The 15,464-nt window shown below is 39.8% G+C and overlaps 1 protein-coding gene across 3 annotated transcripts in view; it reads right to left on the bottom strand.

The window, feature by feature from the left end:
• UTRN (utrophin) overlaps positions 1 to 15,464 on the bottom strand; it is a 577,632-nt gene that overhangs the window by 183,845 nt on the left and 378,323 nt on the right. For all 3 annotated transcript variants that reach the window (XM_048844328.2, XM_048844327.2, XM_048844330.2), the window contains 2 exons: positions 13,499 to 13,671; positions 5,155 to 5,311 (listed from right to left, as the gene is read on the bottom strand). In XM_048844328.2, the coding sequence (XP_048700285.2) occupies positions 5,155 to 5,311; positions 13,499 to 13,671 (330 nt within the window). The remainder of the gene's footprint in view (positions 1 to 5,154; positions 5,312 to 13,498; positions 13,672 to 15,464) is intronic.

Genomic DNA, 15,464 nt, shown 5'->3' with positions numbered 1-15,464 from the left:
TGACAGCTGCGGACTGGTTCATACGGTTGTAATTAGACTATCATGGCAAATCTGTGGGTTGGTAAGGCGGCTTTGACCACCACTACCAGTGCGAGTGGGGCCCAATAAATATCAGTAGTTGTACTGGTGTCAATGTTGATTTTAATGTGTTTATTTCAAGGCCTAGTCTTGAGAAAAGGTCCATTCTTCTTCAAATGTCTTCAAGCGCGTCAGCTCGAGAGGGAGCTTTGATTAGACAATTGTCTAGGTATGGGGATTTTATAATTCCTTGTTTAAAGAGGTGTGCTGCTACCACTGTTAAAACCTTGGAGAACACTCTGGGTGCTGTGGAAAGGCCAAAGGGCACTTTGTACTGATAATGTTCCGACCCCAGGGCAAATCTTAGGAATTTCCTATGAGAAGGGTGTATGGTGATATGGAAATATGTGCCTTGGAGGTCGAGGGCTGAGAACCAGTCTCCCTGTTCCACTGCTGGGATTATTGTTGATAACATGACCATCCTGAACAGTGGTTGTTTCACGAACTTGTTGAGGTTTCTCAAATCTAGGATCAATCTCCACCTGCCATTTTTCTTTTGCGTTATGATGTGTTTGGAATAAAATCCTTTCCCTCTGTGTCAAAATGGGACTGTTTCTATGGCACCCAACCATAGCAGGTGATTTATTTAGTTTCGCAGATGGTGCTTATGGGAAGAGTTCCTGAAGAGGGAGCAGGTAGGGAGCTGGGTAGGCAGAAGGGAGAGGAACAGAATCGAGTACCCATTGCTGATGATTTCCAACACCCACTTGTCAGAGGTGATCTTCTGCCACATTGGGTAGAAGTGGGTCATATGGTTACCAAATTAATGGAGTATCTTCAGTGGTTGCAGCATGTGATCCAGGGGGAGGCATCTCGGGGCCTCAACCAAATTTTCAAAACTGTTGATTTGAGGTGCATGGGTGAGGTGTGGATGACTATGTTGAGGTCTGTCTACTCTTGGGACATAGTACTTCTTTGCAGGGACATAGTACTTCTTGTCCGCTTGCTTACACATAGGAGGTATCAATGCTGGGGTATGCCAGATCACCTTGGCTGAGTCCAATAAGGCCTCATTGACCGGGAGTGCGATTTTAGTCTATGTGGAAGTCTGCAATATATCCAGCAGCTTGTGCTGTAATTCTTGCACTTCCTCCAAGGGGATTTGGCGAGAGTCTGCTATTCTACAAACCAGTTCTTGAAATAGTTTAAAATCATTACCAGATGTTGGAGGTGGTGGCATAATTGCCTTATCTGGCGAGGACAAGGAGATGTTGGTTCTACCTCAGGTTTGGGAGGCCTGCATACAGATGAATATGGAGAGTGCCGGTGTCGAATAATCCCTCTGATTAATGGGTGGTTTGTGAAAGTGTTGCCTCTACATAGCACAAGTGTCCCAATAGGGCTAGTGTGGAGAGATAGGCATGTAGGGTGGCATCCACGGAGTGCGTGTACCAAGATCCTGGGTTGGTTCTGGACTCCTGATACCGAGGGCGTGTATAAGGTTCGCATTGTGCAGTCCCCTGGCACATGGGGGGAACGCATGGTGTAAACCTCTTCATCATCTTCTTCCTCCTCACTGGAGAAGGGGGAGGAGGGCCTACATGGTGAAGGAGATTGGTGCAGTATGTAGGCGTGGCAATTCTGGGGTGTCAGAGACAATAAGGTCTCTCAGGAATGGAATTCTTGTTGTACCAACAACAGCAGCATCAGGGCTAAGGGTCCCAGCAGACGCACCTTGCAGGGCTGAAGCCCCGAGCCCCGGCAGGCGTACCCAGCTCTCGAACTTCTGAAGACTGTTGTATGTGGCTCGGAGGGTCAGTAAGTTTGGCCGCCCCGATCTAGGCACTGGTGAGGACAATGCTGATGGTGCCAAACTTAGTCTACATTCTCCCAATTCACCAGTAGGTGGCACCAAAAGGTGGTACCAAAGCACTTGGTCCCACATGTTTAGTCGGAGCAGCCAGTGCCAACTGTGCAGCTTTGGGCCTGTCTTTGCTAGTACTATCTTCCGTGGTCCTGCCCTCTTAGGGTTCTTGGACTTATCAGTAGTGACTGTACCGGAAGTCCCCAGGTAGTCACTAGAGCCGAGTCTAACTGTGGAAGATGTTGAGGCGACTGACCTTGTGGTGGGACCCTTTTTCCTGGGATGGCTCCTTGAGAGGCGAGCTCAAGGTCCATTTCTTGCCATCTTTATGAGAGTCTTTTCTTTTTACCGTGCACATCGAGCGCGGGGCGGCAGATGACAGTGCCGGCAGTGACCGCTGTTAAGGAGAGATATTGGGGCCACAGTCTGAGTCTGACCGCAGTGCACACGCCATCATTAACATTTTTAATTACAGCTCCTGTTTTTTTCAGGCCAAGTCTTGAAGTTGAGGTAGTCAGTGCACATCTGTGGTATATGCCCCTCTCCCAAGCAACGAATGCACCGTGAGTGCCTGCTGCTTATGGGGATGGCCTCATGGTAAGATTAGCACCTCTTAAACCTGGGGGATCCAGTCCTAACCCAGTGTAAGGAAGAAAATAGAAAAAAAATACTATCCTAGCCTAAGGAGTAACAGAGAGGAATTTTTTTAAAAAAGGCGGGGCAGGAAAATGTAAGAAATGGAAATAACTATCAACTATAAACCTTTAACAGAAACAGTTACATTGCTAAAGGCAGTAAAGATTTTCTCATCAAGGTCTCTGCTAGAGATTCCATCCCACATCAAGGGCAATTGAGAAGGAACTGAGGGCAGTTGGACTGCACAGCGTTATACAGTTGCCACTCGCATGTGCAGCCCATGTTGCATCCCTGTGTGTAGGATTAAAGTGCACCTAAAGTGGAGCACCCATAGGGACACTACTTGAGGAAGAAAAGAGAAATACCACATGCATAAGCCTTTTAGAGTTGATCAAAAGGGATCCTCTTCATTCCACGTCCTAAGTAGGGACAAGTCAAATATGTTGGAGGAAGAGAATCAGCAAAAAGATCTTTTTCGATTTTCATAGAAGAGACAGCAATTGCTCTGTTTGATGTAATACTGAAGTAATATACAGTACCTATTAAATATAGGAACATAAGTGTTGCCATAGAGGATCAAATCACTGGGTGCATCTCATCTAGGTTTCTCCCTCTGGCAGTAACCAATGGACAATGCTACAGAGGAAGGTGAAACACCACATCCAAATAGTTCACACTTGGGCAGGTGCAATGACATACATGTGGGATGAGAAGAGAGGATGTTAACTAAAGGATCTCTTCCTCCCAGCAAAGATAAACGTTAGAAAATAGTGGTTCAACCTACAACTCAAAATTATTTATACATACATATACACATCATACATACACACAAGAAATCTGTTCATTTCATTTTGTTGCGTGGTGTGAGAAAATGCTCAGAATCAAATCTAAAACCAGACACTGTTCTTGGACATCGTATTTCAGCTGACAGCGTCAAATTCTGCTGTGCCTGGGACTCCTATTTAACCCAAACAGCAGTATACTGGGGAACTTTTACTGCACAGCAGCTGTGTCCACCCACACAGTGCATGGCAACAGGGTCCACATGGACAGTTAGTGCACGGCTTGCTGGAGTGCTGCAGGTTTACACCGAACCTTGCCTCATACTAACTGTTCATCTAAACATACCCTCAGAAGCTGCACATCTGCATTTAAAAACAGTATTTGGCCCACAATGGGGTTTTGTTGTCATTATTTAAATTCTGGAAAATGAACAATTGTGTAACAATTGGTAAGGATGCTCCAAAACCGCATCTCTATAAAGATATACTTGGTGTGTTCCATAATCTATACCTAGCTTCACCCTCTCCCATAATGTGAAAGAGTTACTCCTTAAGCAGAGGATGGGGAATATGGAGTCTTGATGTTTTCTCCTTCATGTTGCCACTATCTCACTAGTACCTAGGATGAGTCACTTAACTTCTTTGTTCCTCAGTTTTCCTATCTTTGGGTAGAACACCCATTTTTGTGAAGCATTTAAGATCTTTAAATGTTATATTAAAGGTTTGCTTTCCATGTAGTACTAGCATACAGTATGTGCTAAAGTTCATTTGAAGACAGTTAACACCTGTTTGACAGACTTTAAAATATATATTTATCTGCTCCAGTCTTTTATTGTCTATCTGATCTTAAAAAACCCTCTGTTTGATCACCATAAAGTATTCACATAAGTTGCTCCTGCAACAGCATGATTATTTTATTTCTATTTCTTTTTTTGGCCAGGTGGTGCGGGCAGAGAAGATGAACTGTTATGAAACAAAGATCCTGTATTTAAGGAAATACCTTTATTAAAAATGAATGCATGAAGAGATACATAGGGTACCAAAAAAGATTTTTTTTTAATTTTCCTATTAGGAGTTAGCAGCTCTAAGCCCCTCAAAAAACCTTACTAAGGCAGAGCATCTTTCTATTGGTCAAAAAATTGCATGTGAAAAATATTTACATCCCCACTAAACAGTCATAGAAAAGAAACCAGTGTGTTATTGTGCAGAACTACTCAATTTGACAAGTTATATACATTATGATTAAAGTTATAATGCTCACTACCAGGATACATTTGGTTTAATAAGTATATTTACTGTACTTGGAGGCTTTTGTATGTGTATATTTTAATGTACACCAAGATATTTTAGGATTCACTAAACACCACAGAAAAGCTAGATGACAAAATGTGAGGCCTAACTAGTTTTCTTTTTGTGCTTGTAAGCAGTTCTGAGTCTTTGAAAACAAAACTATCCACTAAACAGAAAAAAACAATACTGGCCATTTAACAGTATGTGGAGAACCCTTAAGATAATTCTACTAAATTTAGAGTCAACATTGTTTTACAGTTCTTGCTTAGTTCTTATTTTTATAGGGTCTTGATCAGTTCTGCTCACAGAATGATAGACTTACCTGTTAGAAGATGAAGAACACCAGGAAATGGACCAAGTTTTTCTTCAGTAAAAATATATAAATCAGAAACCATTCTGATGTAATTTTAAATAGAGTTTCTAAATTACTCTGATCTGGTAAGAAAATGTGGCCATGGTTTAAAAAGGTACACTTCTCAAGATTTATCATTAGGGGAAATTCAAATCTATTTCTGCTTATTCCTTTATTTTAATATATTTATTTTCTAAATGCAGCCAACTCACTTTACAGTGGTCATACTGTTGCTGTAAAGTTGAAACATCCCCTCCAATGGGCATCTGCTTTTTCAGCTCTTCATCTTTCACATTCAGCCATCTGATTAGCTCTTCCAGTGATGTCAGCAGCCTGTTCCATTTTTCTGCACTTGCCTCCAAGTGGGCCCTGCAAAAAGATAAAACAGTGTCCTACTCAGAGGCTTGCCCTATATCCAAAATCTACTACATTTTATTTGAAGAAACTTGTCCCTGTTAGAACAGGAACACGTCCCTAACACCTACATGCAAAATAACTGCTTGAATGTGCATTAAAAGTCACCACTTTAAATCATTTTGCACTGCAAAAGCAAATTAGTCTGAGAGACAACAGAATGTGGACGAATGTCTGTCTGATGTGTGAATCTGCCTCAAACAATGCAGAGTGCATATCTGAGAGGGATGAAAGAAAATCCCCACTCTCTGTTATGAATCTGAACTTGTAGTGTACAAATTACATACATCTAATCTTTGCACCAAAATACACTATTTCTGAACTTTTGAGGGAAACTTAAATCTTTGATGCCAAGAGCCCAAATCTCCAAGGCTGAAAGAAATGATGCACACCAGCAATCAGCAATCATCAGAACTAAGTAATTAATTATGAATGGCTGAAAAGTAGGGCTGTTAAGCAATTAAAAAAATTAACCATGATTAATCGTGCTGTTAAACAATAATAGAATACCATTTATATAAATATTTTGGATGTTTTCCACATTTTCAAATATATTGATTTCAATAACAGAATTACACACTTTATATTTTTAATATCAATATTTACACTGTAAAAATAAAAAATAGTATTTTTCAATTCACTTAAGTACTGTAGTGCAATCTCTTTATAATGAAAGTTGAACTTACAAATGTAGAATTATGTACAAAAAATTACTCCATTCAAAAATAAAACAATGTACAACTTTAGAGCCTACAAGTCCACATGCACTTACTTCTTGATTCTTCAGCCAGTTACTCACACAAACAAGTCTGTTTACATTTGCAGGAGATAATGCTGCCTGCTTCTTGTTTACAATGTCACCTGAAATTGAGAACAGGCATTCACATGGCACCGTTGTAGCCAGCGTTGCAAGACATTTACATGCCAGATGCACTAAAGATTCATATGTCCCTTCATGCTTTAATCATCATTTGTGAGGACATGCGTCCATGCTGATGATGGGTTCTGCTCAATAACGATCCAAATCAGTGCAGACCGACGCATGTTCACTTTCATCATCTGAGTTAGATGCCACCAGCAGAAGGCTGATTTTCTTTTTTGGTGGTTTGGGTTCTGTAGTTTCTGCATCATAGCGTTGCTCTTTTAAAATTTCTGAAAGCATGCTCCACACCCCGTCCCACTCAGATTTTGGAAGGCACTTCAGATTCTTAAACCTTGGGGTGAGTGCTGTAGCTATTTTTAGAAATCTCACATTGGTACCTTCAAATCTGCAGTGAAAGTGTTCTTAAAACGAACATCATGCTGGGTCATCATCTGAGACTGCTATAATATGAAATATATGGCAGAAGGCGGGTAAAACACTCCCCCAGGGAGTTCAGTCACAAATTTAATTAACACTTTTTTTAACGAGAGTCATCAGCATGGAAGCATGTCCTCTGGAATGGTGGCCAAAGCATGAAGGAGCATACGAATGTTTAGCATATCTGGCATGTAAATATCTTGCGATGCTGGCTACAAAAGTGCCATGTGAATGTCTGTTCTTACTTTCAGGTGACATTGTAAATAAGAAGTGGGCAGCATTATCTCCCATAAATATAAACAAACGTATTTCTCTTAGCGATTGGCTGAACAAGAAGTAGGACTGAGTGGACATGTAGGTTCTAAAGTTTTACATTGTTTTTTCTTTTTGAGTGCAGTTAGGTACCCAAAAAAAGCTATATTTGTAAGCTGCAGTTTCATTCATAAAGAGATTGCACTATGGTACTTGTATGAGGCGAATTGAAAAATACTATTTCTTTTGTTTATTATTTTTACCGTGCAAATATCTGTAATAAAAATAATATGAAGTGAGCACTGAACACTTTGTATTCTCTGTTGTAATTGAAAAATTTATATTTAAAAATGTAGAAAAACATCCAAAATATTTAATAAATATAAATTGGTATTCTATTGTTTAACAGTGCAATTAAAACCGCAATTTATCACGATTAATTTTTTTGAGTTAAATAGCGCGAGTTAATTACAATTAATCAACAGCCCTACTGAAAACACAGTGGTGGCACAGGCTATTTACTACATTAAGCCTGAGTCAGTGATTCGTTTCTGCAGTATTGTGCAGTAATGCAGTTAAAAAGCATGCCCTCACTGTAATTTCTCTTGATAATAAGAAAAGGAGTACTTGTGGCACCTTAGAGACTAACCAATTTTTTTGAGCATAAGCTTTCGTGAGCTACAGCTCACTTCATCGGATGCATACTCTGAAACCTCTCTTGATAATGGTAGACATTCCTGTTTCCTTTATTTCTCCCTCTGCTCCATTCCAAGCTATCCTGACATGGGACCTTCAACCAAGATTAAATATTTAACAGGCAGTTGTGTAATCTCATGCCACTGCCTTTCTACTGTACCATCAATATACATAGTATTTTCTGTTCTCTAGCTGCCCTCCCTACAACGTCTAGACAATTGTAGTAATGTCCCTCTGTTCTACTTTAATTCCGGTCATTCTGTGCTTTTGTCAATTAATTTTGAACCCAACATATAAATTACTTATACTTGTTAACAATAATTTCACTTGCCACATGTCAGCCAGGTTACAGAGCAGAACTAAATCCTTTTCAATGTAACTTGCTGCTAGCTCCATGGTCTCTGCTTTTCTGTTATCAACAAGCAGTATTATATATATTTGGTTTCTGTCTTTTTTTTTTTAAATACCTGCTATTTCAATTTTTTTAATCCATTTTAGCTGTTACTCAGACCTTAACTCTTTCAATGCAACACTACTTCACCTGCCTTCCTCTGTGCTGTCATCTTAAATAGCAGTTCCAATGAATGCCCAATACTGACCGTTATTAATCTGGCACTACTTGGAGGTGCATATGAAATATGCTGGAAGGTCTACTTCAAGAGGATCATTTTGGTGGGGTTGTGATACTTAGGAGGGGTGTGTGGTTCTGAAGTGAGGGAGGGATACGAGGTGGATGAATTGGGAAGCACTTGTCATTGGGATTAGATGGAAGCAAGATTAATTTGTAGAGGCAAGGTGTCTCCAGGAAGGTTGAGCTAGGAGGATTTAGGGAGAGGAATCTGTTCTCTCTTCACCCTAATCCATGAAAGCACTTAAGCACCTATTTTGTTTTTAGCAAGTACTTAAATGTTTTCCTAACAAAGATGCACTTAAGCAGGTGATTTCCTAAATTGGTGCTCCTAAGCTTCCAGCCTCCCCACCATTCGTCTCTCTTAATGCTGAATTCAAGCCAGCTGTCTATATGCTGAGATTGAACATACAGCCAGCTTGCTGCCCCACACGGACTTGTGAAATGAGGTACTGCAACGGAGTACAGAGCATGATGTTGGAATCCACACACTGCCTTGCTCCACAGAATCTTCTAATTCAAAAGGGAGAAAGCCAACAGAAAAGTAAGTGGCACACTTGAACCTATTAAGGCCTGAACCCAGCTTTAAGGTAGAGAGGGAACCAAGGGACTTCAGTGGGAGGAGTCACACAGAGGGCAGAGACAGAGTGCCTCCAGCAAATTCTGTTGAATGGCAAAACCCTAGTTTCAGCAGAAAGGTCTGAAACCCCAGGACTGCTAACTCAAGAGAATCTCGTAAATAAGTATCCACTGCCATCCAATAAACCACATGCAAAATCACTGCCAAACAATACATTTTCAGAGTCCGCTCTTTTAAATCTAATAAAGATTATGTCCCCTTATATCAAGATACTGCACTGTGCCTACAAACTTCAACAGTATCTATTCAAAATATTTCACCCCAAAGGTGACTGTGTTTCAAAGCAATATGAAGAGATTCATGTGCACAGTTTGTATTTACATATTTTAATTTAAACTTTTTGACCATAAGCCCCTCTTAAAAATAATAAACTCAGGGAACTCCTAGGATTCTCAACACTCCGCCTTCCCCTTAATCAGTGCATTGCACCAGCCCTCCTTACAGTAGATGGAAATGGTATTATGCTTTCTACCGCATGTGTTATTGCTCTCTTTTGCACCTTTTAGGAAAGAGGACCACATGTTGAGTTCACTGCTTTGCTGTTGAACCAACAGACTGGCCTTTTATTAAATAAAAGAAATCTCTCTAACCGCAGTTGATTTACTTGTACTGAAATGAGACATTTGTGGAGATTTTTAGGTCAAATAACAATTAGATTTAAAAAGAACCAACCTATCCATCTAAGTTGCTCTCACCTCTAAAAGCTGGTATTGCCTGAGGTTTTACAATTCTGTTCCAGTTATTTAGCAGACTTCCCATATGCAAAATGAATTGAAACTTTGGAAGGAAAAAATATGTCACTAGTCAGATATTTAAAGGACACTTTAACAGTGTTTCACTGTTAATTTAACATTCCCTGCAATAACATTAATCATAAATGAACTCATTTGGCATTAATGTGAATTTTGTGGTATACAATACGAGATTAAATTCACTATTATTTATCATTAATGAGTGTCCATTTGTGTGCCAGATTAATGACAGTAGTAGAATATTACCAGCATATGGTTTCAAAGTCTGGTGGAACCCAGATGTTCAGAAAAAGCCATTAAAGTAGTATAAAAGTACTGCTTAGGAATGAAAATGAGTAAGTATCTCACCAGAAACATTGTAAAGAGGTATAAAAGAAATGCACACTTAATGTGAGTATCATGGTTTATTTTAACCCAGCATTCCTGCTTTTATTTTCAATATTATTCCTTATAGAAGTGTGATATATAGCTGCCATAGATGAGTGGACACATGCTCAAATCTACAAAGGAAGAATTAGGTTTTTGATGGAATTCTGCTCAGGGTATGTGCTAAGCAGCAATGGAAAAAAACATCGTCAGGTTTGGGTTTCAGCCACAAGGTTCAGTGAATCCATTTTGTAATCTCATCTGTATTTGTGACACAGGCATCAGTAGGGGAAGAGCTAGAACTAGGGGGAAACTATGTGGGTCTGGAAGGCATCTTGAGTTTTGGAGACTTTTTGCTTTTCTTTTGTACCTCATGGAGAAAAGATTTTTGTCCCTGTTTGGAGACTGGTCCCACTCTAGATAGTGCTTCCCACTCTAGAAAGTGCTTTCCTCTGCAAGGAAAGCTTTGACTTTCTGTGCCCCAGTCACTGGATTCATACAAGAGAACTTCCCTGAGAAGGCCATTTGAAGTGGACTGGGTCAAGGGATTTGGAGGTGGGGGCAGCAGTCAGTGGGGGATTTATTCCAAAAGCATCGCAGGTTGGTGAGGAAGGATGTGCCTGCTGGATCCCAAGCATTGAACTAGGCTGATATTCCTTCTGGAGATGTCCCTATCAGATTCTTGGCTGGAAGGGAGGAAGGCAGAGGCCACAAAAAGCAAGCCAGACTAGAGCGAGACTCTGCAGGCTGAGAGCAACTGTGAAAGAACTCCCTTTCTACGGACCCTGAGAGATTCTTCTCACAGCTGGAGCACCTCTTGGCCTTTTGGCTTGCTCTGTTTGGATAACTCCATCACACTGGGGGACAATGGAACAAATGGAAGAAAGAAGTTCAGTGGGTGGTCTCATTCAGGGAATCACTCTTCCTCTCCCACACTTCCTCCTCTCACCCCACAAAAAACCTTTTGTCCCCTATACAAAAAGGGCAGAAGAGGAAAAAACACCAATCACTGATGCCCCAAAATTCTGCTTTAAAAGACAGGCCTCTAATGTAGAAGACAGGAAAATGCTGAGCTGCTGCTCTGTTCATGTTGTAGACAGCAGAGAATCAGGAGTGACAGTGGAATAAGTGTGGTCAACTCTTAAAATTCCTCTGGCATTAGCAAGAAGAGAGATGCAATCCAGGTATCTGAGATTGTGGGCAAGGCCACAATTGCCAGAAATGTAAATTTTGCAGTAGCTTCTGGATTGTATCTGAAAGTACACCTCTAAATGCTGGCAGCCTTTCCAAACTATAGCACTCTTTGCACATGGCAACAAGCGAGGAAACTAATCATTCTGGATAAAATCCACTCCTGTAAACAGGGCTAGCACTAGGCTCGATGTTCCATTTGAGTCTCACTTCAGTTTGATATTAAGGGTTTAAATTGGATTTAAGTGGTGCATGGGACTTGTGCTAGCCATTTGCAGGGTGAATTATACTCAAGAGTGCCTATTTCAATAAGGACTAAAGCCCAGATATGAAAGTGCGCATGATTGGAAATTTTATTCTGTAAAAGAAATGGAATAATCCTAATCTGGGCACAGTACAAAAACAGAACACAAAATCACAGCAAAATCAGACTTTTCAAACATCAATATTAGCCTATAAATTCAATTTGTGGTTCTTCCCAGACCTATTCTACATTTCACTTATAGTTCACCTCTCAATCCAGGCACAGCAAGGAAACAGAAGCATAAAATGCAAACAATTAGAGAGAAACAGTCTTCACACAAACAATATTTATCATTTCTGTCCCTCTCAGATTTTTTCATTATTATTTTATTCTTCGATTTAGACAATAGAACTATAAGTGAAGCATGGGGCTGAATAGGCAGAATCACAAACATTTCAGTTTCAATGGATATTAGAAAAGATTAATCTGTTCTGTATATGTTACTCCAGTTTGTCGACAAACTCTTTCCAGACTGTTTTTAGTTGTAGTTCATATTCAGAGTGACATGCTGTTCAGCAGCATAGTGGATGTCAACAGTAATCACATCCACACTGCTAACATTAATGATGTCCTGTGGACAGCGTGTTCCATGTATGCACAGAAATTTAAAATAGCTTTATATCAAAAAAGAAAGTATTTCCACAAACCTTCCTTTTAAAATAGCAATCACAGTTTTGTGCACAGCCTCTTGCCTCAGAATTAATGACTGACTGGGGTAAATGGCTCGAGGGCAATTTGGACCATTAATTTCTCTCAAATGATCATTAATCCCCAGGAAAGGTCAAGTAACTCAGCTGTAATTGCTGGAACTCTTCAGCTGTTGATTAAACTGTAACATACGAACGGCTTTTAATCTCCCTCTTTTGGTGATTTATTCGGTGAGTGAAGCTCATGGAAGTCCAAGTTTAAAGAAACTTGCTTCAACTAATCACAAAGCAGGTCAGTCTCTGCAAGCTCCCTTCCAAACTCTGTTGGAGCCCTTAAATTCCAAAATATGCTATTCTGGCTGTGGGCTGAGCAGAGGCTGCCCCTTGGGCTTGTCTGTGTGACAGTTCAGCAATACGGCTAAGAGGAGTCTAAAATTAAATGACGCAGTCATTTGTACCCTTAGTTTATAATTTAAACTGTTGTGCCAAAATTCAAGTCGATTGAATTTTCTGGCCTTTGGAGAATTAATACGGATACTTAAGATTACTGGAATAGAACACAGTATAGTTTGCTTTAATCAATAGCAAAGTAATAGGTATTAAAACCTCTGTAAAGGCATTTACAAATAATTAATTTTAATATAGGATTCAGTTTACTCCCTACAACAACTATAAGATAATATTGTCTTCTTACAAAACGATATTTTAAAGATTTTAATGGAGACTCTTGTACAACATTGGATTGGATGTTCTAAAAGATATACTTTGGGAATTATTTGGGGGAAGTTCTATGGCCTATATTATATAGGAAGTCAGACTAGATGATCAAAATGGTCCCTTCTGGCCTTGGAATCTATGAATCTGTGAACATTTAAAAAGGCAGGGGTTTTTTTTTTCCACTATTAAGTTCAAAATAAAATAAATGAACACTCCTTTTGCCTATCTACTCACTTTTAAACAATTTTTCATAAATCATCATCTGCAAAGATCTTCCACAACACACACACAAAAATACAAATCCACATACCCAGGATATGAACCGTATAAAAGTACTAACTTCAGTTAAAAATATAGATTCTCTTCACACCAGATGTAACTCTACAGAGACCTTCTGATTTGCAACACTGAGATAGGAGAATCAGGCCCACCTTCAGAAGACCTTAATAGCATGTGCAGCTGTAACCTGCCAGTTTGTACACCACTGAAGAGAGTTACCTAAGTAGTTAAACCTCCATGGTTAGCAAGTGCCCAGAGTTCTTATATCTGAGCCCAAAAGTCTTTTAAACAAGAGAATACAGCAATATTTTAGAACAACAATGAAAGCCAGACATTGTCCCATTCTTATTTTGATGTTTCTGTTACTAACCTGATGCCAGCTGACTTTGCTTTCAGGTCATTCCAGCGCTGGTTCATGTCATCAAGACGGTGCTGGAGCAGTGCCGCTTCCTCTGAGTTTCCCAAGGCTTTTACCATTTTCTGTCTGTTTCCATCAATGCTCTTGAAGATGTCATTGTGGGCATCAATCTCAGCCTGGATGTCCTGGAAAAACAAAGAGAAAAACTCAGGTATGTTAGTTCTGTAACTAGAGCAGAAGGGATATATTTGTTATGAGCTTCCCTCCCACCACACCTCTGATGAAATTTGCCAGTTATCAAGATGGCAACATTGGAACTATTTTGCAATATTTTCTTCTAAATAGAAAATTTCCCACTATCTGGATGTTTGCAGAAAAAAGAGCCACATTTCCATGAAAATCTGTAGTTGTGAAATTTCAAGGAGTTGCCAAAGGAGGAAGTAACTCAAGCCCAGGCTGTCTAGAGGACTGAGCACACTGCTAGGAGCCAGGAGACACGGAGCTTTATTTCCACCCCCAACTAGCCTTAATAGTACTTTGCAATTGGATAGCACTTTACCACCATTAATCCTCAAAACATATAGGTAACTATCATTATCCCTATTTTATAACTGGGGAAATGTGAGTTATAGATATTAAGTGGGTTGTTCAAGACCACACAGCAAGCCAATGTGGGAACTAAATCTTCTGAATCCTAATCCTATGCCTAAAGCCTTCAGACCAGCAACCCCCAAAGCAGGTGACTTGACCTTTCTGGCTGGCACTTTCAAAAGAGCCGAAGGAGCAAAGAACTCAAATCTCATTGACATTGCTATTATAAATATTAATAAATAATAAAAATAGCAGTTAGGTTCCTCACTGTCCTTTATGCCTTTGAAAATCTTCCCCACCTGACACTTGTCTATATGTGGCTCCAGAAATGAAGTCCCCTACATTTTCAGATGTCATTTAAGGTGACTACCGCTACCCTCTTCTTCCTCCACTATACAACATTTACAAATGCACTCCCAAATCTTAACAGGCAAAAAGTATGTGATCTCAAGCTTCATCACACTCACTTGCCCCTTAGCTCTTTAAAATAAAATACAGCAGGAATTTCATACATATCCAATGAGATCCACTCACCCTGCAGTGCTTTAGGCTATATATTCTAGTTAGAAACATTCACAGTGTATTTCTGCAAGTTAGACCTAATTTTACTGACTACTACAGCAATCACTAAAATCTTTTTCCAGTTCAACTACTGTACACTAGCTTTTGCGATATATGGTACAGTATACATGAGAGGGCAGGATACATGTTATACTCTGCAGTAGATACTATCACTGGGGGGAAAAAAATTAAAGTAAAAGTAGATGGCAAGTTCCTCATTTCCCAACCCTCCAAATGAAATGGAGTATATTCACTGATCTCACATCTTCCCCAAAAGACATTACTGTAGTCCATCAAACCAAGCATGTCACAGCCTTCATTAAAATAAAATGCAACAGCACTGACTGACATTGAAAGAAGCTCCAGTATGATCAGCCACTGTTTTCTAACATCTGTGTATGAATGTAGAAATAGACAAATGTAAATGAATGAAAGAGCCCTGGAAATCTCAATGAGATCAAACAACAAAGATTATTACAGAAACCTGTTACAGATACAAACAAAAACTTCCTTTTTCAGGGGAAACAAGTATGAAATCCCTTAAAGTTTTAATTCTTCCAAACTCTCTTCAACATAGGCCATCCCTTCCCAGTGGGCTTTTAAACACACCCCCAAGTGGGTGGTGCTGCATCTAAAAATGGCTGCTACACATACGACAGACATTGGGAATGCACTGAGTGTTGATGTTCACTTGGGATGCTGTGAAACTTATAATTATACTCCTTCAAAAAATCAGATGAACAGCTGAAAAAATGAAATCTTTGGGGGAGAGTCTATACTTGACAGAAATCATGGACTGCAAAAACATGTATATCTCTGTTCCTTC

The sequence above is a fragment of the Caretta caretta genome, chromosome 3, assembly GCF_965140235.1.
Source record: "Caretta caretta isolate rCarCar2 chromosome 3, rCarCar1.hap1, whole genome shotgun sequence".
In the NCBI taxonomy this organism is placed as follows: Eukaryota; Metazoa; Chordata; order Testudines; family Cheloniidae; genus Caretta; species Caretta caretta.
Note: the sequence above shows the minus strand (reverse complement) of the source record. Positions and strands in the feature narration are given on the sequence as shown.